General features: G+C 35.0%; 1 protein-coding gene and 1 pseudogene across 2 annotated transcripts in view; one reads left to right on the top strand and one right to left on the bottom strand.

Annotated features, from left to right (window-relative positions):
* ROCK2 (Rho associated coiled-coil containing protein kinase 2) overlaps positions 1 to 25,724 on the top strand; it is a 137,149-nt gene that overhangs the window by 73,030 nt on the left and 38,395 nt on the right. The window contains exons 5-9 of the mRNA XM_082642061.1: positions 10,631 to 10,891; positions 19,405 to 19,549; positions 21,919 to 22,057; positions 24,376 to 24,467; positions 25,282 to 25,441. Coding sequence (XP_082498187.1) covers positions 10,631 to 10,891; positions 19,405 to 19,549; positions 21,919 to 22,057; positions 24,376 to 24,467; positions 25,282 to 25,441 — 797 coding nt within the window. The remainder of the gene's footprint in view (positions 1 to 10,630; positions 10,892 to 19,404; positions 19,550 to 21,918; positions 22,058 to 24,375; positions 24,468 to 25,281; positions 25,442 to 25,724) is intronic.
* LOC309815185 (large ribosomal subunit protein uL22-like) lies at positions 16,507 to 17,262 on the bottom strand (annotated as a pseudogene). The gene has a single exon. The product of its transcript is annotated as a large ribosomal subunit protein uL22-like (transcript).

Genomic DNA, 25,724 nt, shown 5'->3' with positions numbered 1-25,724 from the left:
TCTTTTTTTTTTTTTTTTTTTTGCGGTACGTGGGCCTCTCACTGCTGTGGCCTCTCCCGTTGCGGAGCACAGGCTCCGGACGCGCAGGCTCAGCGGCCATGGCTCACCGGCCCAGCCGCTCCGCGGCATGTGGGATCTTCCTGGACCGGGGCACGAACCCGTGTCGCCTGCATCGGCAGGCAGACTCTCAACTACCGCGCTACCAGGGAAGCCCCGTAGGTCCATCTTTTGTACATGTGTGAATATTTCTTTAGAATAGATTCCTAGCATTGGAATTGTTAGGACATATGGTGTGCACATTGGACATTTTGTTTGATATTGCCAAATTGCCTTGTAAAGAAAGGTTTTTTACAAGTTTATATTACACTCTAATTGTCCAATAGATGTTTTATTTCACTAAATTTTTAGCAAATGCTGCATATTGTAATTATTTTAAATTTTTATTTGTTGCATCCTTGAGAAATAAGATGTTATTGTGTTAAGTTGCATTTTTTTATTATGAGGTTCAGCATATTTCGTATGCTTATTAGTAATTTGTATTTCTTCTCCACTGCTTATCCCATTTTCTGATGTGTTGTTTTGCTTTTTTAAAATTGGTTTGTTAGAATGTTAATACATTATGGATATTAATTCTTTGTTATATATGTTGGAAATATATTCTCTTGGACTACTACTTGTCTGTTGTTTACTGAATTTTTAAATTTAGATGTAGTCACATCTGTAGATTGCATATTTTAATTTTTGCTGGCAACACCTTCCCCATCCCTAAGATGGGGAGTTTATAATCCCCAAGATTATAAAAATATTCTCTTACACTTTCTTTAACTTTTTATATTTTTATTTTTGGGGGGGTGTTCTATTTCTAAGTCACTAGGAATTTATTATTTTTATTATGAAGTAGGATTTCTTTTTGCCAAATGAGTAGCCAATTTCCCCAGTGCCATTTGTGGAAAAGCCCATGTTTTCCCCATGAAGTGAATGAAAGGTCCTGTATATCATTCATGTGTATTCATGTATACACATGAATTTCTCTTTTGGACTGTTTGCCATTACTTTGATTTGTTATTGGTTTATACACTAAAATCATTGTTTTAATTTCTGTAGTTTTTCATTTATTTTGGTATCTGGTAGGGCATGTCTCCTCTCATTATTCTCCTTTTATAATAGTTTTTTGGCAGTTCTTAAAATTTTTCTCTATAAAGTTAGAATCAGCCTTTCATTCTGTTAAAAAATACAGTTAAAATTTTGACTTGCATTGCTTTAATTGGTAGGCTTTTTTTTGGGGGGAGGGTTGTTTTTATTATTTTGAACTATTAGGTCTTCCCACAACAATAATAGTATATCTCTTTGTATAGAGATTGATCTTCAGTAAAGCCATATTACTTTTTCCCCCAAAATAGAATCAGAAGAAACTTATATATAAGAAAATAATTTTAAAAATATGTAGATATTCAACATACAGAAAAAAAGTAAAATTGGCTCAGTCTTTCAGTGTAGCATTGAATAATAGAAATTTTTCTTCCTTATCTTTTTTTTTTAAACTTCAGTGGGTAGAGCTCTGATGGTTAACTATTAAATCTGATGTTTGCTGAAGCTTTCTGGTTAAGATGGTAAAGGATTTGGCCTGCCCATCTGTTCTTAGCTTATCAAATATTTTTTATCAGGAGTAATGTTAAAGTATTTGAAATGTTTCCTTCAGCATCTTTTGAAATGGTTTTCTTGCTTAACCTGTTATTATAGGACACACAAAAAATAAATTTCAGGGTAGTGTAAAATCTAAAGTAAGTGCTATTTGCTGTAATATGATATTTTCAATAGAATACCAAATTTGACTTACATTTTAAGTAATTATCCATCTATTTGCATAAGTGACATATGACCTTTAATTTAATTTAATTTATTTTTAACATAGACTCTTCTGGTTGGTTTTCATATCATAGTGAGATCACCCTAACAGACACAGTTGAAAAGCACACCACTTTTTTCTGAGCTTTGGTACAGTTTATAAAAAGTAGAAACTATTCATTCCATGAGGCTTGTTTGAACTTGCTTGCAAATCTTTCAAGGAAAAATTTCAATTTATTTAATGATATATTTTTTAATTTTTAAAATTTATCATGATACATTTCAGACATATCCCAAAGAAGAAAGAAAGTTTATTGAATCCCCATGTATTGTTCACTCAGCTTCAACAGCAGTCATGGCCAGTCTTGTTTCAGTCACACCAGAAATTGGCACACATTTTTTTGTAAAGAGCTAGATAGTAAATATTTTAGGCTTTGTGGCCCAAGAGGCAAAATCAAAGATATTATGTAGGTACTTACATAACAAGCAAACAAATTTGTACAACTTTTTTATTGACGAAATTCAAAATATAATAATACAGTTGAAAAAATACAGGTCTGTTAGGGAGAAGAATGAAATTATTTTCTGAGGTAGTAACAGTTTGCAAAATTGGGGTTCACAATTAGTGTTTCCTATCAAAATTGATTGTAGATGTTCTATTAATACTGATGTATAAAAAGATTTTATATATTTATCTTATCAGAAGATATATTTTCACACAGCTAGTTACTGCTGAATACTATTATCCACCAGCATATGATTTAGTTTTTATCAGTAGACTTTATTTTTAAAGACAGTTTTAAAAATTTACAGAAAAATTGAGCAGATAGTAGAGAACTCCCATATACCCCCTGTACCGTTTCCCCTATTATTGACATCTTGCTTTAGTAAGGTACATTGTTACAACGAATGAACCAATATTGATACATTATTAGTAACTAAAGTCCATAATTTATTCAGATTTTTCCTAGTTTTTGCCTAATGTGCCTTTTCTGTTCCAGGATCAACCAAGAGAGCATGTTACATTTAGTTATCATATCTTCTTAGGCTCCTCTTGGCTGTGACAGTTTCTGACTTTACTTGTTTTTGATGACCTTTATAGCTTTGAGAATACTTCTCAGTTTTATTGTAGGCTGTGTATGCTCTGTTACTGGAATTCGATGTTTTCCTCATTATTTAGACCAGGGTTATGGGTTTTTGAGAGAAAAACTACAGAAGTAAAGTGCCATTTTCATCACATCATATCAAGGGTACATACTAATCTATCATTTGTGACTCTTGGTGTTGACCTTGAGTACATGGTTTTGATTGAGCATATCTATCACTTGGAAGGTGTTTATAGAATTCTGTTAAATTTCTTCTCTTGATGTTTACCTTTTAGCACTGTCATTACATTACAGGTTAATCAATTCCAGTTGAAGGTTGGGTAGAAGCTTCTCAGTTGCAAAGTTCAAATGGATTTTTTAATGGATATTTCCTTTGCACTTACATTCATGTCCGAAAAATACTGCTGGAACTGTGAGACTGTAGTCTGACATCAGAAAGTATATCCACTGCAAATTTGTGTAGGAATGGAGATCTCATGTATTGTTTTGATTTTGATAGCATGGGAAAGTATATACAGCAGCTTGATGTTAGTTGTCATAAAAATGATTGTGTCATAGAATAAGTTTTGCATGTAGCGCTGTTTTGCCTTGCCATTTTAGGTCATTTAGGTATTAAGAAACATTACCAAGTTGCAGCTAAAGCTAATTTCCAAAGCTATTCAGTTCAGTCATAGTGGTTGAGGGTGGTTCTTGATCAGACAAATTTCAGTCTCACCTCTGAGCTCAAATAATTGCAGTAAAACTTTACCACTGCTAAGCCACTGAACTGCTGTGTAGCAGGGTTAGTCAGGATGTTCAGCTTCTATTTCTGGCAAAAATTCACAGAACTGATGGTGATGGTTAAGTCAACAAGAGCAAATAACACCATCGATACTACTTATTTATTAACACATGAGATTCAAATATATTTTCCACACTGTACCTATTGATCAATATTAGGAAAAATAACCATAGACTTTGAACAGCATACATTTTCACAAGCTTTGTAAATTTGTCCAACTAAGCCTTTTTCTGTTCCACATATATTTTTACCAGCATCTGTTGTAACACACCTTACCAGGTATTACTTCAGGTTGTACTGAATTAATGTTTGCTCAATTTCTTTTAAAGTATTTTTGTCTGTAGTTGATCTATGCGGACTGTTCATAGAAGCTAATTCTGTATTCAGCTTCAAACTTGGCACTCCTCCAATAAATAGTAACTACTGAATAGTATTAATAATATCTGTTGACTCATCAAGAGTCAAGGAAAAACACTTGAAATCATTTGTCTTGTTTTTAAATTGGTGATTAATATTGCTCCCAGTGTTCTCAACTCTTTGAGCAACTGTTGTTGCCGAAAGATTTAGTCTTAAAGTTGATTTTCTCTAGACACATTTCTTCAGCTGGTGCAAAACCAAACACAATTTAAGTATTCACCATTGGTAAATAACTTTTCTTTCTTGTCTAACAAATAAGGCATCTGGAAACTTTCTTTGGTTTCAGTCTTACACACATTTAGCAAATTTTACCATACTTAATTTTAATCTTCTAATTTTGAAGTACTAAACATTATAAGAACTGTTGAAATACTTTTTAAAAATATTTATTTTATTGAAATACAGTTGATTTACAATGTTGTGTTAGTTTCTGCTGTACAGCAAAGTCATTGAAATACTTTCTGTTCTCTGGCCCAATCTTTTTTCCCTGCCTTTCTTCTGAGAGATAGCTGCTATCCTAAAATTAATTTATGCCATTCCTGTGTTTAAATTTCTCCCTCCCTCCTTCCCAACTGGATCTTCTACCAACCTTTTAATTTTTCATATGATTGTTGACTGATTCAGGTTTTTAAATTTCTTGAGTTCGTTTTTATTTTCTGTGACTCTGTCTTTTTCACTTTTCTGTTGAATGGCATATTTGTAAACTTTTTGGTCTTAACGTGTTTTTTGTTTTATTTACAAAATATACCTTTTTGACTTTCTTTTTAGTTATTTCCTGCTTAAAAAAATTTTTTTTCTAGCTACTGTTTTCTTTGGGTTTATATTGTTCTTTTCTCGTTTCTTTACCTTCCTGACTTTTATTGTCAGTACTTATTTTCCAATACAGATATCTCTGTTTGAATATTGGATAATGAGAGGATAAGGAGAGATACCTGTAAACTCACTTGAAGTTATAAGTTTCTCTTTGAGTTCTGCTTATTTTTTTAAAATGGTTTTCTTTGTAACATGCATAGAAAAGTACATAAAAAAGCAGCAGAATGATTTATTGCAAAGCAAACACCCATGTATTCACAACTCAGGTCAAAAATAAACATTGCCAGTATGTACTCTGTTAAGTCCCCTTGTGCTCTTTCCCAATCACTACCTCCATGTGTTCCCCCCAGAATAAACATTCTTCTGGCTTTATTAGTAATTGTTTCATTGTTTTCTTTCCAGTATACCACCTAAACAAGCACTCAGAAACTATATTTTTCCTGTTTATTGAACTTTATATAAGTGAAACCATTGAATATCTCTTATCCAGGTTACTCCAGTTTATTGGTGAGATTTACTACCTTTTCATAGTTGAATATTCTGTTTTGTGAAATGCCTGTTTAAGTCTCTTGCTCATTTTCCCGTTAGGTTGTCTGTCAATTGAAAAAAAAAGATTTGTAGGAATTGTTTTTATTTTGGATATGAACCCTGACTGGCTTCTTAGACCTGTGGGTTTACAGATTTTACCAAGTTTGAGAAAATTTTGACCATTATTTTCTCGAATATTTTTTCTATCTCACTTTCCATCCATTTACCCCTCAACCCCTTTCTCAGACTACAGTTACACATATGTAATTTGCTTGATGTTGTCCCATAGGTAACTGATACTGTTTTTTTTTTTCTTTCCCCAGTCTGTTTCTGTTTTTGTTTTTCAGGTGTGCTTCATTTTGTATAGTTTTTATGCTATGTCTCAGCAGTCCTCAACCTTTTAGGCACCAGGGACTGGTTTCATGGAAAACAGTTTTTCCACGGACGGGGTGTGGGTGGAGGGGATGGTTCAGGCGGTGCTGTGAGCTACAGGGAGCGGCAGGTGAAGCTTCGCTCACTCACCTGCCCACCTGCTCACCTCCCGCTATTTGGCCTGGTTCCTAACAGGCCGTGGACTGGTATCAGTCAGTGACCCGGGTTGGTGGGGGGGGGACCCCTGCTATGTCTTTAAGTTCACTGATCTTTTTTTCTGCAGTGTTCAATCAAACTTTAATCCCATCCCATCTGGCTTTCTTCAACAAAATTGTTTTGAGATTTATCTGTGATGTGATATATCAGTAGTTCATTTCTTTTTATTGTGTAATAGTATTCCATTGTGTGAATATATGACAGTTTGTTTATCCTGTTCATCTGTTCATAGACATTTGGGTTGTTTCCAGTTTTCGTCTCTTATGAATAATTAAATTGTTTGAGATCAACTTGTACAATTAAATGATTTTTAGGAAATTTATGGAGTTGTGCACCCATCACTAAAACCTGATTTTTAGAATATTTCATCATCCCCAAATGATCACTTATACCTACTTACAGTCATTTCCCATTCCCCTCCAGCCCCAGGTAACCACAAGTGTGCTTTCTGTCTCCATAATTTGCCTTTTCTGGACATTTCAGAAAAATGGAATCATACCACATGTTGTCTTTTTCCCTTAGTATACTATTTTTGAAGTTCATGCACATTGTAGCATGTCTTGTATTTCATTTCTTTTTAGTGCTGAATAGCATAGCCCATTGTATGTGGTTTAATCAACAATGTATTTGGTGTTTGTCCCCAGTTCTTAGCACAAGAGCTTCAGAAGCTCTTGGATTTCCTGAGTGTTAAGAATGTCTTTGTTACGCTAATGAGACAACTCCTGGTGGCCTTTTGATAACTTTTGGATGAGATGGGGACTGATCATTAGAAAGAATGAGCGCATGATTAGAGGATTGGGACTTTCAGCCTTCCAACCTTCGGGGTACCGGAAGGGGGCTGGAAATTGAGTTTAATCACATGGTCAATGATTTAATTAATCATGCCTATATAATGAGACCCTAATAAAAGCTGTGGACATTGACACTCAATGGAGCTTCCTGGTTGGTGAAGACATTGGTGTACTGGGATGGTGTTTCACCCTGATTCCACAAGGAGAAGTTGCAGAAGCTCTGTTCCCTCCCAGACCTCACCTTATGTGTATCCTTTACAGTAAAACTTTGATCATATGTATGGTGCTTTCCTGAATTCTTTGAGTCAACCCAGTGAATTATCGAACCTGAGTGGGTCATGGGAACTCCAGAATTTGTAGTTAGTTAATCAGAAATGCTGGTGGCTTGGGGACTTCCAAAGTACAGAAGGACAGCTGATGTCTGAAGTGAGGGTCTTGTGAAAGCCTGGCCTCTTAGCTTGTGGTATGTGATGCTAACTCGAGGTGCTTGGTTGGCATCAGAATTGTATTGCAGTATACTCGGTTGAGGTGGAAGGAGTATGTGGATACACCCCATTATGTTTGTCCATTTACCATTTGATGGACGTTTGAATTGTTTCCACTTTGGGGCTATTATAAATAGTGAATAATGCTGCTATGAACATTTGCATACAAGTCTTTTGTGGACATACTTCATTTCTCTTGAGTAGGTACCTGGGAGTGGAATTCTTAGTTATGTGGGAAATTTATATTTAACTTTTTAAGAAATTGCCCAACTGTTTCCCAAAGTGGCTGTGCCATTTTACGTTCTTACCAGCATAGATGAGGTTCCAGTTTCTCCATGTTCTTGCCAACAGTTGATGTTTTCTGTCGTTTTTATTATGGCCATTCCGGTGGGTATAAAGTGGGATCTCATTGTGGTTTTAATTAGAATTTCCCCAGTGACTAACATCTTTTCATGTGCTTATTGACCACTCATATATCTTCTTTGGTGCAATGTCTATTCACATTTTTGCCCTTTAAAAAATTGTTACTTGTCTTATTATTGAGTTGTAGGAGTCCTTTATGTAGTCTAGATACTTTATCATATATATCACTTATTAGTATTTTTTCCAGCCTGTGATTTGTCTTTTCATTTTTTAATAGGATTTTTGGAAGCCAGAAAATTTTTATTTTGATCAGATCTTATGTGTCAGTTTTTCATTTTGTCAGTTGTGTTTTTGCTGTTAGAAGAAATCGTTGCCTAATCCAAGGTGATAAAAGATTTTTCTCCTTTGTTTTTTCATAAGATTTTTCTAGTTTTAACTCTTAAATTTAGTCCTGTGATCTACTTGAGTTAATTTTTGAGTATGATATGAAGTAGGGGTCTAAAAATGTTCATATTTTTGTCTTTGAATATCCAATTGTTCAAGCACCATTTATTGAAAAGACCGTTCTTTCACCACTAAATTACTCTGGCACCTTTGTTAAAAAAAAACCAAACTCTTGACCTATAAATATAAGGGTTATTTCTAGGCTGTCACTTCTGTTCCATTGATCTGTATGTCTGTCCTTATACCGTACCAGTACTGTCCTGAAAACGTTAGTTTTGTTTTGAGTTTTGAAATTGGGAAGTATAAGTGCTCCTGCTTTATTCTGTTGTAAGATAGTTTTGGCTCCTCTGGGTTATTTGCATTTCCATAGAAATTTTATAATCAATTTGTTAATTTCTTGAAAAAATTCTTGCTGGGATTTAGAGTTTGCATTGATTCTGTGGATCAATTTGGAGAGAATTGCCATCTTTATACTATTGTCTTTCTATCCAGGAACATATGAGTGTCTCTCCATTTATATACATCTTTCCTTTTATCATTTAAAGTTAATAGCATCACACACACACACACACACACACACACACACACACACACACACACACACACACACACACACACACACACACACACACACACACACACACTTTCTCAATTTGGTAACCAGCCTATTATGCCTTTTCGTCCCTTCCTTCCCTGCATCTCACCACCTTCCATTTTAAAATTATTCTGATTTTGGCTTGACTCTCTCAAATAAATATTTAATTTTATGTCAGTAATAAGCTTTTCTGGATTCTTTATTTGTCCCTTTTTCTTATGTCTCTCGTAATTCTCTTACTTGGATTTATTCATTGTGTCAAACTATATATCCTTGAACAATTCTTTCAGAAGTGGTTTGTTATCAGATTTCTAAGAATATGAATGATGTAATACGTATTTATTTTGCCATCATATTGATTTTTTTTAAACTGCCGTATTCTAGGATCAAAATTATTTTCCTTCAAACTTTCGAAGATACAGCTCTGTTTTTTGTATTCTGTGTTGGCTGAGATGTTTGTTGACAATATGATTAACGTTTTTGTACATAAGGTACTTTTTGTCTTTGGAAACTTTTAGAATTTTTCCGCTGAATTTCTGAGAGTTTAACACTGTCTTAGTTTCTCTCTTGTTTCATTTGAGATCTTTCAATCTTAGATTTTTGACTTTATTCATTTCTAGAAGTTTTTGTTTGCTATTTCTTTTTTTCCTTTTTCTTCTGGTCTATTTTCTCTCTTCCGGACTGCTTTTAGATGTTGGAGCTTTGCTAACTTTGCTCTGTTTTTCATCTCTGAATCCTTCAGTGTTTTCAGAGAAAGTTACTTTGCTCAATTTTCAAGCTCTGTTATTTGTTTTTCTCTTATCATCAGTTGTATATTTAATTCCAAAGCTTCAGATTTTTTCCCCATATCATCCAATTTTTTAATTGATGTGACTTGTTACTCTTTTGAGGGTATTGATTTTTACATTTTTAAAGCTGTTCTTAGTTTGTCCTATTTTAAGCATTTCCTTGACTGTTAACTTTCTGTTTCTTGAATTGCTTTGCCTCTATTTCATGATACTGATTTTTCTGAAATGTTGATTCTTGGTTTTGTTCTTTTTCCTATTTGTGGAAATCCTTTCTGTTTACATTGGTTGCTTTCAGGAGGGGTGGGACATGTGGTTGGGTGGAATGTACAGATACCTTTCCTTCTGAATTTGTGGTTTCTCTTGTCTCTCCAGGGGATCAGTAGCAACCTAGCTTGGTGTCCTATTTCTCTGGTCCCAGTGCCACTGCTTTAGTCTGAGTGCAGGTATCACTGCCACTTGCTGTTGATTATGAGCAAGGTGATGGGGAAGGGAAGAGGGGAGAAGGCCCAGTTCCAAATGTGGCTACGAATTACTCTTCCCAGTGGTATGGGACTTATTCCCTCTTCTTATATCTACCGAGTCTGGCATTTTAGGTTTTTCTAAACCTCTCCTGCTTCCTCAGCTCTCTTCTTTGTGAGTTATGTGCAGTAATTTGTTTTGTTTTCAGAAAGCTGGGCTTTTTTTTATTATCTGTTCTTCTGTCATTCTTTCACCTTTTATGTTCCTCATTCGTAATCTGTTTCTCTTTTAAAATATTTCTATTTAAATAGATTCCTGTATTCTCTGAGAGGGAAAATGATACATTTATGCATATTTTTTTAGTAAGCATGAAGAAGATACCCATATAAAAGTTTTGTTTGATAACGGTTTTTCCATTAAAGATGTCCAAATCTAAAATCACAGGTTTCCTAAAGTTTAACTCTGTTTTGGTTATACAGTAATTTATCTTTTTCAATAGCAGTAATAGCTTTGGGGTTTTGTTCTCTTAATGGTTTTGGTTTTCTTTCTTTCTCTCTTTCGTTCTTTCATTTCTTTTCTTTTTTTAAATTAAAAAAATTTTTTTTTCCTTCTTGTTTTGTTTTCCAGCTCTTTTGTGCCTTTCAAGATGATAAGTATCTGTACATGGTAATGGAGTACATGCCTGGTGGAGACCTTGTAAACCTTATGAGTAACTATGATGTACCTGAAAAATGGGCCAAATTTTATACTGCTGAAGTTGTTCTTGCTTTGGATGCCATACACTCCATGGGTTTAATTCACAGAGATGTGAAGCCTGACAACATGCTCTTGGATAAACATGGACATCTAAAATTAGCAGATTTTGGCACATGTATGAAGATGGATGAAGTAAGTAACAAGCAAGTAAAAAAAATGCTAGTTTTTTGAGAGACAAAAATAAAGGAACACTTGAAATCTGGACTTCATAGATTTAAACGAGGATAAATTTAGTTTTGCTAACTGTGTAATGACTCAGACAAGGTAATAAAATATCCAAATCAAAACATTTACTTTACTTATCATTCATATAGTTGTACTTTGTTCGTAGATTTGGTGAATCCAAGAGAAATTAAAACTCAATTAACTAGTTATCAGATAAATAGTTATCTTCCTCATAGAACCTTGACAAACATTTGCTACCAATCAAAACTAGTTCATGTATATAATGATCTAGGTGAAGAAGTAGGACACAAAATATAAATTAAGGTACATGGGTATTTCTGTCATAATTATTATTTCTGTATTTTTCCTTTAAAAAAAGAGGTAAGGTAGAAATTTACCAACTCCTACCAACCCCATCTGTATCAACCCCATAGAATAAACTTGGGGGCAAGTTTATTGTTGTGCTTTTACCTGTTGAACACTTCATATTATGATTAATTGATTCAGTAGCAATAACTTCATAGCTAACTATGGTGTTGATTTATTTTTGTTGCGAAATTTATACCCCTTGTCTTTTTCTCTGTAAGTGTACTGTAATTCCTGGCAGTAATTCCTGATGGGGAGGGATCATGTTTTATTTCCTATGTATTCTTGTTAATTATCTTGTCAAGATGTTTATTTTGAATTAAGCTGATTTTCTTTTCTCTTTACTTCTTAACTTATTTATGCCTCCTGTGTGATATTCACTTTTATTGATTGTCCTACCATCATCAGTGATCCATAGTCTTCCAAGCTCAGCTCAGATTTTTACCTCATATAGAAAGTGCTGCCTGATAATCCTAACCTGACTGATCACTCTCTGTCATAATTTCCATAATGTTACTTATTTAGAATTTGTGCTGTACTTCACAGGCCACTTTTATCTATCTAGGATTGTATGCCCCGTTTGCCCAGCTAAAACATAACATCCCTTTGGTTCTTTGGTCTTCTTCATAGAGTATTACTATGTTTGTGTTCTGCATACATTAATGTTTAGTAGGTAGAGTATTGATTGTACCCAAAGCTCCCTCTTGTGGCGTTTATCATACTACAGTATGAAGTGATTAAGAGTGAAAATCATATTTAATGAAAATAAAGTAGAAATAATTTTGTAATAGAACGCTAAACTTCTTAATGTCTGTTATACATAATGAATGATGTTTATGTGCTGCACATCTATGAGTGTATTCTGATTTTCATTAACCCGAAAACTTTTGGGAGGGTGCAGAGAAATCACACCACATGTGTTTAGGATAGGTAAAGGTGGTTAAGGAAAGACGGTGTAGAGGGTGAGAGGAGAGGAACGGGACAGAATATGTTGTTTACAAGATCATTTTATAAGCATGTCAGTGAGCACTGAAGTCAGCTATTTAAGTATCTTAACTTGTTTCTGTGTAAGGCAAAATAAAAATATGGTATATATAATTTTGTTTACTATGTTTAATTCAGGTACATATAGTTCAGTTAATTATGCTCCTTGGCTCACAGCTTATTGTCATTGGTAGTATACACAAAGGCCCCATCTTGTTTTTGTTTTTTTTTAATTATGTTTTCCCCCTTTCAGTTTTTGTCTTATTCTCTTTTCCCCTAATACACAGCCATTGTAATGTGTTTATAAGCGCTTAGAGACTATTAGTATGGTGTACATATGTGTAAATAGTATAACGGATTGTTGTCATTTTGTTGTTAACTTTTCTCACGCAACATTGTTTTATGTCTATTCCTGATATATGTAAAGTCGCTCACTGCTTTTTAGTATTCCATAGTATCTCTTAATTTTACTTATTATTCCCCCTTGTGTTGGATTCCTAAGTCACATCCAGCTCCCTGTTACCAACAGTACCATGTTGAACATTTTCATACATGTCTCGTGTCTGTCTATTCTGACAAGGGTTTCCTCTAAATATAAACCCTAGAAGTGAGACTACGATCTCAGAGGATACACGAAGTATTACCTGGTCTCCAGAATGGCTGTAAATGTTATAACCTCTTGCTAATAGTGCATGAGAGATCCTGTCTCCCCATATCCTCACTCACCCTTCCTTTTATTCACGCTCTAAATCTTACCAAATTCCATTGGTGTGTAAAGTAGTATCTTTTAAACTTCTTATTAATCTTAACAGTTGATGTCAAACCTTTCTCCATATACTTCTCAGTCTCCTTTGTGAATTAACCTGTGTTGTGTATCTTTTGACCCTTTAAAAACTGGTGGTTTGTTGATGTGCAGGGATTCCTTATATAATCTAGATACTGGTTCAACAGGTATCACTGATAATCATCTTCCAGTATGCCACTCATCTGTATCTTTGAACAGAAACCCTTAATTATGATGTAGTCAAATATATTTGTTAATATTGAACTTTTAGAATGTTGTTTGTTTTACGCCAAACCCCCATTCCTCCAGTAATATTAATAATGAGAGTAATTATGTTATGTTGAAGAACAAAGGAATTTTTAATTAAAACTATAGTACATAGAATTTATAATTTTGTTATGTTAGTTGTTAATGTGAATAGTGTTATTGCAAGTTTCATGTTCATCACTTCGTTTGCCTTTGATTATTATTATGGTCTTAGAGCCATTAGAAATGTTCATAGTTTCATTCTTATTCTATATATCTATAGAAGGGATTGGCAAACTAGAGCACAGGGCCAAACCTGGCCTGTGGCTTGGTTTTGTATAGTTTCTGTGCTAAAAATGTTTTTTCCATTTTTAAAAAATTGTTTTTAAAAAGAAGATATGCAATAGAGACCCTATGTGTCTCATAAAGCCCAAAATATTTACTATCTGGCTCTTTACACAAAAAGTTTGCCAACCCTTTATCTGTAATAAAGACAGAGATGCTCGAATTATTTTTTAGCTCTTCTGGCTTCATGTAAAACATTATTCCATGGATAAAAGCAAAGTGAAATACAACTATAAAATTATAACCTTATATAAGTACTAAAATTATTACTATCACTAATAAGAGGAATGCTGTTTCATTAAATTCTGTCATTGATAGATTGCAGATTACACAATTTTCTGGGTGTTGTTATTCTTTTTCTCCCTGAAATAAATATCTGGGTGTGAGTGAAAGTCACAATTAGTATATTTACATCTAGATTATCTCAGTGATAGTCAAGGAGTACTGCTATTTAAAATTACCTGCATTGATCAGACAAGTTGACTTCCCTCTATGCCTGTCATTATGCATTTCATAGCAAGCTTTACCTCCTTTTAAGGCACAATTTTACATTAGTATTTTAAATTACTAAAAATAGTATAAGATTTTATCCATTAATATTCTAGTGTATACCATTGGATTAGATTGAAGCTATAAATTTTTAAAAGCTAACAGGTAAAATGTTAGTGTTCTTAACCCTTCTACAAGTGACATCAATTTTTAAAATATAGGCATTTCTGGGCCTCCCTGGTGGCGCAGTGGTTGAGAGTCCGCCTGCCGATGCAGGGGATACGGGTTCGTGCCCCGGTCTGGGAGGATCCCATATGCCGCGGAGCGGCTGGGCCCGTGAGCCATGGCCGCTGGGCCTGCGCATCCGGAGCCTGTGCTCCGCAACGGGAGAGGCCACAACAGTGAGAGGCCCGCGTACCGCAAAAAAAAAAAAAAAAAAAAAAAAAAAAAAAAAAAAAAAATATAGGCATTTCTCATGTTTCTGAAAAGCCCTATTTTCTGCAAAATTATACATTTAAAAGGACAGGTTTATGGGAGCAATAGGGACAGACCATTCAAAAGCTATGCAACTTTGTAACCAGAGCCCAAACGAAAATAATTGGTATCCAGGGAGATGATTGGAATAACAGGCAGCTTTGCGCCTGTGTGTGCCGCAAAGTGCAAATGGAAATGGAGTTCTGAAGCAACTGGGCTGTCTTCTAGATAGAGCACAAGAAGCAGGACCTTCCACTAGCCAGCAGTCTTACGAGGCAGGGAGGGGACACGCCTCTCTGAGAAAGTAGCCCCTGGTGCAAGTGCTCATTTTTAATTGTTAAAATGGACTGAATACGCTCCGGACTATGTAGTAATCAAGCTGAAGTTTTCAATGCTTCTGATAATTAAGAATTTCACTTACAGTTTTTCTTTTCCACCCTCACAGGAGGCATTTTTTTCTTTTCTTTTCTTTTCTTTTTATAACTTAAAAAAATTAATTTATTTTTAGCTGCGTTGGGTCTTTGTTGCTGCGTGGACTTTCTCTAGTTGCAGTGAGCAGGGGCTACTCTTCTTTGTGGTGCGCGGGCTTCCCACTGCGGTGGCTTCTCCTGTTGCAGGGCACGGGCTCTAGGCGCGCAGGCTTCAGTAGTTGTGGCACAAGGGCTCAGTACTTGTGGCTCATGGGCTCTAGAGCACAGGCTCAGTAGTTGTGGCGCACGGGCTTAGTTGCTCCGCAGCATGTGGGATCTTCCCAGACCGTGGCTCAAACCCATGTCTCCTGCATTGGCAGGCAGATTCTTAACCACTGCGCCACCAGGGAAGTCCCAACAGCAGGCATTTTGAATAGTTTCTTAGACCAACTCCAAGATTCGTGATTGACCCATTTTGTGTTTTCAGTAAATCTCTTGACTTATGATATTTTGTCAGTTATAAGACACTCATGTATTTAGCAAACACACATTATCTGATCCATTTAAGATAAAGTACTTTTGAAGAAGCTTTTGAAAATGCATACCTGTTTATGTTGCTCTCCAGCTTGAAACCCTTTAGTAGTTTTCTGTCACCTACAGAATAAAGTTCAAACTCCTTAGCTAGTCATCTGAATTCTCTTATGGTAATATGATCCCTGCCTACTTTTTCACCCTCATTCTGTATCATTTGACCTCTTGTACCTTGTGGTTCAGAGGTCTTAAATTACATACAGTTCTTTTTATACCATGGTATGTTATGATTCCTGGCCTTCATATATGCTGTTGAATATACTCTGCTTGGCAAATTCCTACTCACACATTGAAACTCAGTCTAGAGTTTGCTTACCTTGTGAAGGCTTTTTAAGTTGGCTTCTATGTCTTTCCCCAAATGTACCCTATAGGGAGCATTTCTTTTCTTTATTTCTTTTTTCTTCCCTCCCTCCCTCCCTCCCTTCCTTCCATCTGTTGAACACTTATCTTATATTTTCTCTGTCCCAGGCCTGGAATCAAACACTTCTCCAAGAAGCTCTAATTCCTTTTATTTAAGAATGGTATTTAAAAATCAGTATTCGGGTGCTGGATGTACTCATTGCTCCTGGAGTGTCATTATTTCTAGGCTCTGTCAGTGGATGTGTGTATATTGTATATACTGTGTCTACTAACTCACATGCACACACATGTTCATATTTAATTCTGTACCTGTCTGTATATAAAGTGTATTAAAGATTATGAGTTCATATGATACTTTTGATTCTAGTCCTACACCACAGGGTTCATTCTAGTCTTCCTCCTTTCTGTTTTGTGATTACTTCTTTGGATTGTGAGAAAACTGGCTCTCATTATGTACACTACAACTGTTTTCCAAAGTAACTTAGGTCAGTTCTTTTCCTCTCTACCCTCTTTGGTGTGGTTATGTTATTAATTTATGAAACAGGTCCATTTCTTTTTTTTTTTTTTAACTTTTATTTGCATTTATTTTTTGCAGCATTTATTCCCAGGCCATAAGTTTTTGTTTCTTCAATTTCTTCTGGGATATGTTTTTCTTCTGGGCAACCTTCTCTTCTGGTTTAGGCACACTCCGTTCTTTTTCAGTAAGGATCATCTCAATGTGGCAGGGAGAGCTCATGTATGGGTTGATCCAACCATGAGCTCTGTAAGTCCTGAGCCGCATCTTGGGGGCTTTATTCACCTGGATATGCTCAATGACCAGAGAATCTACATCTAAGCCCTTAAGTTCACCATTACTCTCTGCATTTTTTGAGCATGTACAGTAAAAATTCAGCACTCTTTTTGGGCCACCGACCCTGCGTCCAGCCCCACTGTTTGGCCTGGGCACACCTACCAACTCCACCATTGTAACGACGGAATGGCACACATTGCTTCTTTAAAGTGACATCCTTCAGATACTTGGTGGCTTTTCGGATATGCATACCCTTAATGGCCTGGGCCGTTTCATGAGTGTTCTTAAAGTGAACACGAAGATTTGAACCTCTCAACTTGCATGATTTTGTGGGGTTTTCTGGGTCAAGTGAATAGCGAACCATTTTTAGAGGTCACCTCAGGCCACTTACCGGAAAAGCCAGGTCCATTTCTTACTGTTTGTATTCCATTTGGAGTTGTCCCACATCTGGTTGATTTTGTTTATTTGTTTTTTGGATATGTGAGGCATTCCTCTGGTTTAAGAGTCAAAACTATACAAATGGCATGCTCAGAGAAGGATCACTCCCTCCTTATCCCACCATCCCATTCCTGTACTTGCTTCTTTCTACCCTTTTCCCACTCACCCCCTGTAGGTAAACCAATCTCTTTAGTTGTTGTTTAGCCTTCCTGTATTTCTGTATTTTAGCCTTCCTGTATTTCCTACATTTGTCATAAATGTAGATTTTATATTTATATAATTTGAGAACTTCCCCATGAGATAGTTTTTAAATATCTTTCCCAAATGTTTGTTTAAAAAAATTTTTAACTCTCAGTAGGTGGTTGCCAAAGATGGTGGTTAGAATATTAATTTTCCAAAAACAGAGTACCAGTAACACAGTTTACCTAGTAAAAATTCTTTACTCCTACCAAAGTATTTATTCTACAAGTAATCGGTTATTCAAACTGATCTCCATCTTACCTTTCCCAGCTTCATCAGTGTGAAACTTTACATTTAGCTGATTTGGACTTCACTGCATTTCTTGAACCTGTTTTATATAAAGTCATTCTTGTTCCTTTGTTTTTGCTCTTTTTTCTGTCTAAGCTACCATACCAACCCTCTCTCCTCTGAAGTCTAACTTGTCCGCCAATTCTTTTTTGTATCTTATCCTTTGCTCTTCTTCTTCTGAACCTTTGAATGATAAATAATTTTTCTTTTAGTGGCAGTTTTGTGTCTGGCCAGGTTTTAGCTCTTAAGTCTCACAAGATTCATTTTTTTGAAGTCTAATTTACATGGATACATGTGAAATAAAGAGATTTTATTTACCCTAGTAAGTCTCTATGAATTTTTCCTTCAGTAGAAGTCTAAAATGTAGGATAGTTAATGATAAAAATTAATTTTATACCCTGCCTTTTGTAGTCAGGCACTGTCGTCTTCATTTTTTATCCTAAGTAATAACCCTTACAGAGTATTACCATCATAATTTGCTCAATTATTTCCAATTTTTTTATTTTATTAATTTATATTCAAACTAAAATGACCTCTATTTGCTGAATACTTGGGAAAATAAAATCATTGAGTTATTTCTGCTGATTTGAGGAAAGAAAAGATTGCTTCTAAAATTAATCTCTCATGTTTAACATACATTTTATTGCATTTAAATAAAAACATTTATATAAATCATGTTTATAAAATACATTGAACTTCCTTTTTCCAAGGTGGTCATAATACTTAGTATTTTGGTAGTTGTATAGCTTCCTTATAAGGAACGTAGGTGACACACTTTTTAACCAGGCAGGTAAAGGAAATGAAGGGCATTTAAGTTAATCTATAAAGTCTTTGCATGTTTGTACATAGCAGGAGGTGAACAGGTACTATTTAGGAGCACACTACTATATACTAATCTTGCAGCATATCTACAAACATACACAAACACATAACATGCTGCAAAATACACACACGTAGATAATATCTACAATGGTTCTTGTCCTTGTCAAAAAACATAAGATAGGGATTATCTTACTACCCACTGAAACTAAACACAGAAAAAGGTGTTTTTAATCATTTTGTCAAATATCTTGATACCACAGCTCCACATTTCTAAACATGCAGCTTGGAGGTGTAGCTTTCAAACTATAAAGATCTTTTGATTTAAACATTTGATCTATTTCCCCCCATTTTTTTTCTTGGTATAATAAGAACTATTTTTTAATACAACCTCCAAAACTGGGGCCTTTGTAATTTTCATTACTGCAGTTTCTTTGGAAATATCAAAGTTTCCTTTCTCTAATGATTCTTTTCTTTTCCCCGGGTCAGGTGCCTTAAGACCACATTTTGTATTTCTCTTGTAACTCCTTCATGGTGTAAGAAAAAAAAACAAAAGATGTTGATTTGCATGGAATTCCCATGGAGTTAACCACCTTTTTCTTCTTTCATTGATGAAGCCTCCTGTATTTTAGAGTTGGAAAACTACCCCTGATCTCCCATAATCCAGACATTTTTATGCATTTCATAATGCATTTATCCCCTGTCCTCCCAAAGCCATGTCAGCAGTGAAGGTCTCTTGATAGCCATGTGTAGTCACTGTATATGTAATAATTAATGAATTCGTTGCGCTTATGTGTGTGTGTGTTTACAGACATTTTATACACATTTTTTTTCTCTCTCTCTGCACTTTACCCAGACAGGCATGGTGCATTGTGATACAGCAGTTGGAACACCTGATTATATATCACCTGAGGTCCTGAAATCACAAGGGGGTGATGGTTACTATGGGCGAGAATGTGATTGGTGGTCTGTGGGTGTTTTCCTTTTTGAGATGCTGGTGGGTAAGTAAATTGTTCTTTTTTCAAAACCCATCTCATAACACTTTAGTCCTAGGTCAAGAATGTGAGACTATAAAAAAATGAATTGCTTGTGTTCTAGGGAAAAAGTAGTATTTCTGAAAACTGAATTAGTAGTGTCTGATATGGCGGATTATTGATTGGAAAATTAAAACCAAGCCTCATTCTGCCACAGTAACTGAGTAGAATATGAAAGGAATTGAAAGTCTACTTCTAGGAAATATTCCTCCAATAGACCTTTTGTATTAAGAAAACACTAGAACAAGAAGCAAGTTTATAGTTGCAGTGGGCCTTCATTCTAAGATTTTCTTAATCAGGAGTATTTGTTGTAAATATTTTACTTATAAGGCTGTTATTCTAATAATAATAAGGAACCGAAAGTACTCTTAGTTTATGTAATTGTTATGTAATTAATTTTTGTACACTGCGTTTCTTATATTTATTACTTGTATATATATTTGGTTTGTAGTTCTAGTCAAATAAATCATAAATATAGTTATTGACCATTTGACTATCAAGATAAATATATTTTATAATAATATTTCAATCTCAGAAAACTCAGAGGCAAATTAAATAATTTCTTTTACTTTGACCAGATCAAAATTTGAAAGGCTCAAGTATTTTAAAACTTTTCTTTACATCATAGATTTCATTTTTAAGATTTCCTATTCCTAAGTACTAGAGTCACAAAAATATCTTCTGGCCAAGGAAGCCAGTGGCTGACTCCCCTGGTTTCAGGTTGAGGGAGATGTAGCAAAATTCTACTTTAAGTGTCAAATGTGTTACGGCTAATAGTATTATATGAAATGACTTTAGAATTGAAAATATAGTTTTAGAAGTTGGGGAATTTATTTTCTAGAAGATGACTAAAAGAAATTAGTAGTGGAAATCTGTAAAATCTGTATAGTAACTGAGTATGTTTATTGCTAAAAAAAATCAGTACAAATTTAAATAACGATTAGCCATGGAACTTTTTTGTGGTTAAAGTGCCTTCTCTTGAGGACCATATGTGTATGTGTAGCACTGATCTTGCTATGCGCAGTCTCATGTCCTTCTGTGACCTACTTTGTTTTGGGCCTTTGTCTTTGCAGTGGGTCTCTTTGTACACACTATATGTTCTCAGGTAGCTATCTATTCTCTCCACCTCTAGGCCCTATCTGATGATTCATTAGGTGTGTCTTGTAATCTTTTGAAAGTAGAATATATTCCATCATTTGCCTAGACTCTCCCAGGGGGTTAAAAAATAATATACTTTGGAGGAAGTCACCTGGGTTTGAAGAGACCATTTAAATTCCTGCTGCTGTTTTCAGCTCTGAGAGCTGAATTTAATGAGTGTGAATGGCACTGATTTGCAGTATCCTGAGCCTACTCTGGTGCTTGCTCATCAGGTTGGTTGACTGGACTTCATTTAAAGGAGTCTACTGCAGTTAAAAGTTGCACTAGAAAAATCTTGAATTCAAAACTCTCCTCTGCCACCCTTGGAGAACAAAAACTAACTACCTGAACACTCCTTTTTGGCTGATTTGGGAAAGTCTGATTTGTACTAAGGTGACTTGTGGTTGAGGCATACCGGCAGGGCCTTTAACTCCTGTGGCTTTAGATGAATACTGGCCAAGATGATGCCGTGAGCATTTTCTGTCTTTACACTTGCTTCAGTGCCTGTTTATCACAGTCAGCAGTCAGCAGTCAGCAGGAACACTGCATTAGGAGGCTGTTTCTGCCGTTTTCAACTCTAGCTGTGTGTCGTCTTAGGCAAATCACATGTCATCTGTCTGGGCCTGGCTTCCTCATATGTAAAATAATAAGGCTGATCTAACTCTTAGAGCTGCACTGTCCAGTCTGTCATGACGAAAGTGGTTTATGTCTGCACTGTTTAGTACGGTAGGCACCTGCCATATCGAGTACTTGAAATATGGCTAGTGTGACCAGGGAACTGAACTTTTCATTTTATTTAATTGTAATTAATTTAACTTTAAAGTGCCAATTGTAGCTAGTGACTGTTGTATAACATAAAAGGTTGATTTAGCTTAAGCACTAACTGATCTGACCCCACCTAGTAATCTTTTAAATTATCCAGTAAGTTGTTTTTTTTTCCCCATTATGTATTTAAAAACCCAACAGATTCTACAGTTAGTATTGATTTTATTTTGCTCTTAAAAGTTCATGGTTCATTGGTATGATTATAATTTAAGTATATTCTTGGTGTGCGCCTGTTTGTTTTGACTGAGATTCCTGGCCCATAGACCTTTGCGTTCTTCCGTGCATGTGACAGATTTAAACTTAACATATTTAAATATTAGGTGAAAATGTTTAATTTGCATTCTCTGTTACACTCTTTTTTCTTGGAACTTTAGGGGATACTCCATTTTATGCAGATTCACTGGTAGGAACATATAGCAAAATTATGGATCATAAAAACTCACTATGTTTCCCTGAAGATGCAGAAATTTCTAAACATGCGAAGAATCTCATCTGTGCCTTCTTAACAGATAGGTAATGTACATTGAATTTCTTCATAGAGAATCCTTTTAACTTCTGGATTTGTAGAAATGAAAGCATACCTAACTCTTATTTACATATAAAATCAATCTTTTTATCCCAATTGCATTTAATTCTGGTTTAGCCTTTTCCTACTGCTAAGCCTGGTGTTGGGTTACCCTCGTCATTTTGTATGTGCAGCCTAATGGTAGTCTAACTCTAATCTTAACCCTCATGTCTAAAAAGGAAAAAAACAGAACTTGGTAAAATAATGCATTTGAGAGAAATAAAACTTCTGTATTATTCATATTTTATCCTCTAAGGTGATTAAGCCGTACTGCTCTTGATTGTACAACTTTTGAGAAGAGAACATTTTTGTGCAGATAAATACTCAAAAGTTAATCATCTTAAAAACTATCTGTGTTTGATTTGGGAGTGCCTCCTTCCCAACCGTTTTTAATTTGCATTTGACTATGAGCAAGCCCATCCTGGAAATTCTATATTTCTTGAGACAAACTAGATGAACATTGTTGTGAAAACCTGCCTTAAAAAGAGAAGCTAGAAAGCTATTGGAAGTTTCTTCCTTGCCCTCTCTATTCTGTTCTTTTCCGGTTTACCATTTTATACTTGTAATAGGAGTCATCCTGTTAAAGGACTAACACATATAAGTGGGTGCTTCCACCTCAGTCCAGACTTACCTCACTAGCTTTATGATTTCAGGAACATTATTTTACTTGTTGGGGAAGTAATTTCACTCATCCTTGACATGATGGGATCAGATGAGGTGATAACTAAGAACATTTCTTGCCCTACGATGCTGTGATTCCTCAGCACACCTCATTATTGCCTGTTAGCCAGTTGCTGTTACAACCAGCACTGCACTGACTATCCTTATACATTCACCTTTGCACACTTTTCCTAGGATAAAACCTCACAGGTGGAATTCTAGGAGATACAGTTTAAAATCGACCTACTTGGGCTTCCCTGGTGGCGCAGTGGTTGAGAGTCCGCCTGCCGATGCAGGGGACACGGGTTCGTGCCCCGGTCTGGGAGGATCCCACATACCGCGGAGCGACTGGGCCCGTGAGCCATGGCCGCTGGGCCTGCGCGTCCGGAGCCTGTGCTCCGCAATGGGAGGGGCCACGGCAGTGAGAGGCCCGCATACCGCAAAAAAAAAAAAAAAAAAAAAAAAATAAAATCGACCTACTTGAGTTACACATTTGACCCCCAGAGAAGTCACAGCAGGGCATATTTCCATTACTAATCATTGTTACCCTCATTCTTGTCCAACTAAGTATTATGAATTATTTCTTTTCCATACAAAGCAAGAAAATTATATTTTCCCTCATTAGACAGCTTAATCATTTTTATGTTTATCAAGTACAATAAAACTTTGTTAATTACATGATTAATGAATAATACATGGTAATAAACTCAAAATCATGTTTGATTTGAGGACTAGATGGAGTTGATGGGAATGACCATAATTTGTGCTGAAGGGTAAAATATGAAACAGGATACAGCATATGCTAATGAAGGGAGGACCATTCATGAAATATTTGCCTTAGCAATTTATGGGGGGGTGTGGTTGCAGTCTAAGGAATGATTGTAGGTGGAGAAAAGCTAGTTTGAAAAGAATTTAATGCCATCAGTGTGGCTAAGAGCACTTCCTTCTAAACTTTGCAGGTTTTCTTGTTTATATTAAACGTAGCTCCAGGGACACATAAAAAATGTTTTTTTATTTCCATATAGTCTTCACTGAAGACTCAACAGGTCAAAGAATGAAATCATTAGTAACATTTTTTTGTATTCAGGATGATAGTTTTAATATAAATGTAATATATATTTATATTTAACAATTTATACTTAATATAGATGTAGATATATCCAGAGTAAACATGGATAGCTTCAAACATAATACGTGAGTTCTTTTTAAGAAAGGAGGAGGATTTTTTAAAATAACGTTTATTAGAAAGGTTTTAAAAAACTCTTCTATGCCAAAAGTTAATTCTCCATCCATTTTACCCCCCTAAAGTTGGTCACGTGGTTTTGGCACACGCAGATGATTTTTTTCATTGAAAATATCGTACTTTCATTTGACACAAAACAGGTGGAAACATATTTCCCTTTCCATGGCGTTTACTATCTAGAGCAATCATATACTGTAAAATTAGATTGCTTATTTTTGAGCAACATTTAAGCCGAAGCTTTTAATAAAGATATCTTAAACTCATTTCTGATCCTTATTTTGATCCTTGTTGAGATAAAAGTTAATATTTTTGTATTTATATAATGTTACTCTTTATAATACAATTTTTAACTGCATTGTTTAGGGAGGTACGACTTGGAAGAAATGGGGTAGAAGAAATCAAACAACATCCTTTCTTTAAGAATGATCAGTGGAATTGGGATAACATAAGAGAGAGTAAGTCAATAAATTTAAATATTTCCATTTCATCACCTTTTAAATCTCATAAATTGATTCCTCTTCTGAATTAACAAGCATGTCTGTACACTTAATGCTAACTAATTTTTAAATTGAGAGGTTTCATTTCAATTTGTTCTGAAGCAGTATTTATAACTAAATGAATATTACCTCAGTATCTTAGCAAACTAATATGTCTTTATTTCCCAGTGCTTTTGTGATAAGCATAGGTTTCTTAATTTGTCAAGCTAAGTTTTATGGATCTCAGTAATTTTCAGAATTGGAGAAATACAATTCTTTAATTCAGATGTTTGAATTAATAAATCAGTAATTAGTTACTTATGGAGACCATACTCTGGTAAGTACTAGGGTAAGCATAGTAATTCATTTAAACTTCATGTATATTTAACATTAATTCATTTGAAGAGTAAGAAATATTTCTACTTAAAGAATGTAGAAAACCGAAGACTAAAGAACGTATATGCAAGTTATTGCTGCTTGTAATTTTAATACCTAGAATAATATCATCCTGCTTTCCTTGTTTGATTGATTTATCTATATTTAAAACCAATCTAATATAATAATAAAACACATAAAGTTTCAATTCTTTGAAATGATAAAATCTGTTACTAAAATATTCTATAGTAAATTATAATAATATAGTATTAATCAAATATCAATATGTAATATGTTAATATTTATACAACATATTATTAATAATATATAATTGCGAATATAAAACAAAATGGGTCGTTTATATAATTTTAAATCAGATATATTATTATTAAATAATTTGTTTCTTTTCTTTTAACAGCGGCAGCTCCTGTGGTACCTGAACTCAGCAGTGACATAGACAGCAGCAATTTTGATGACATTGAAGATGATAAAGGAGATGTAGAAACCTTCCCAATTCCTAAAGCTTTTGTGGGAAATCAGCTGCCTTTTATAGGATTTACCTACTATAGAGAAAATTTGTATGTGATTTGTTTGTTACATTTTTATTGTTTTCAGCATCTAGCTATAAAGAGTTGTCTTACTTCAAGACTGAATTATAGAAGATAAAGTGCTAATTTGTTTGTTTTTTTTTAAGATGTTGGGGGTAGGAGTTTATTAATTAATTTATTTATTTTTGCTGTGTTGGGTCTTCGTTTCTGTGCGAGGGCTTCCCCTAGTTGTGGCAAGTGGGGGCCATTCCTCATCGCGGTGCGCAGGCCTCTCACTATCGCAGCCTCTCCTGTTGCGGAGCACAAGCTCCAG

Source organism: Mesoplodon mirus, assembly GCF_964341445.2.
Source record: "Mesoplodon mirus genome assembly, chromosome: 14".
Taxonomy (NCBI): Eukaryota; Metazoa; Chordata; class Mammalia; order Artiodactyla; family Ziphiidae; genus Mesoplodon; species Mesoplodon mirus.
The sequence above is the reverse complement of the archived record's forward strand: the minus strand, read 5'-3'. Positions and strand labels throughout refer to the sequence as shown.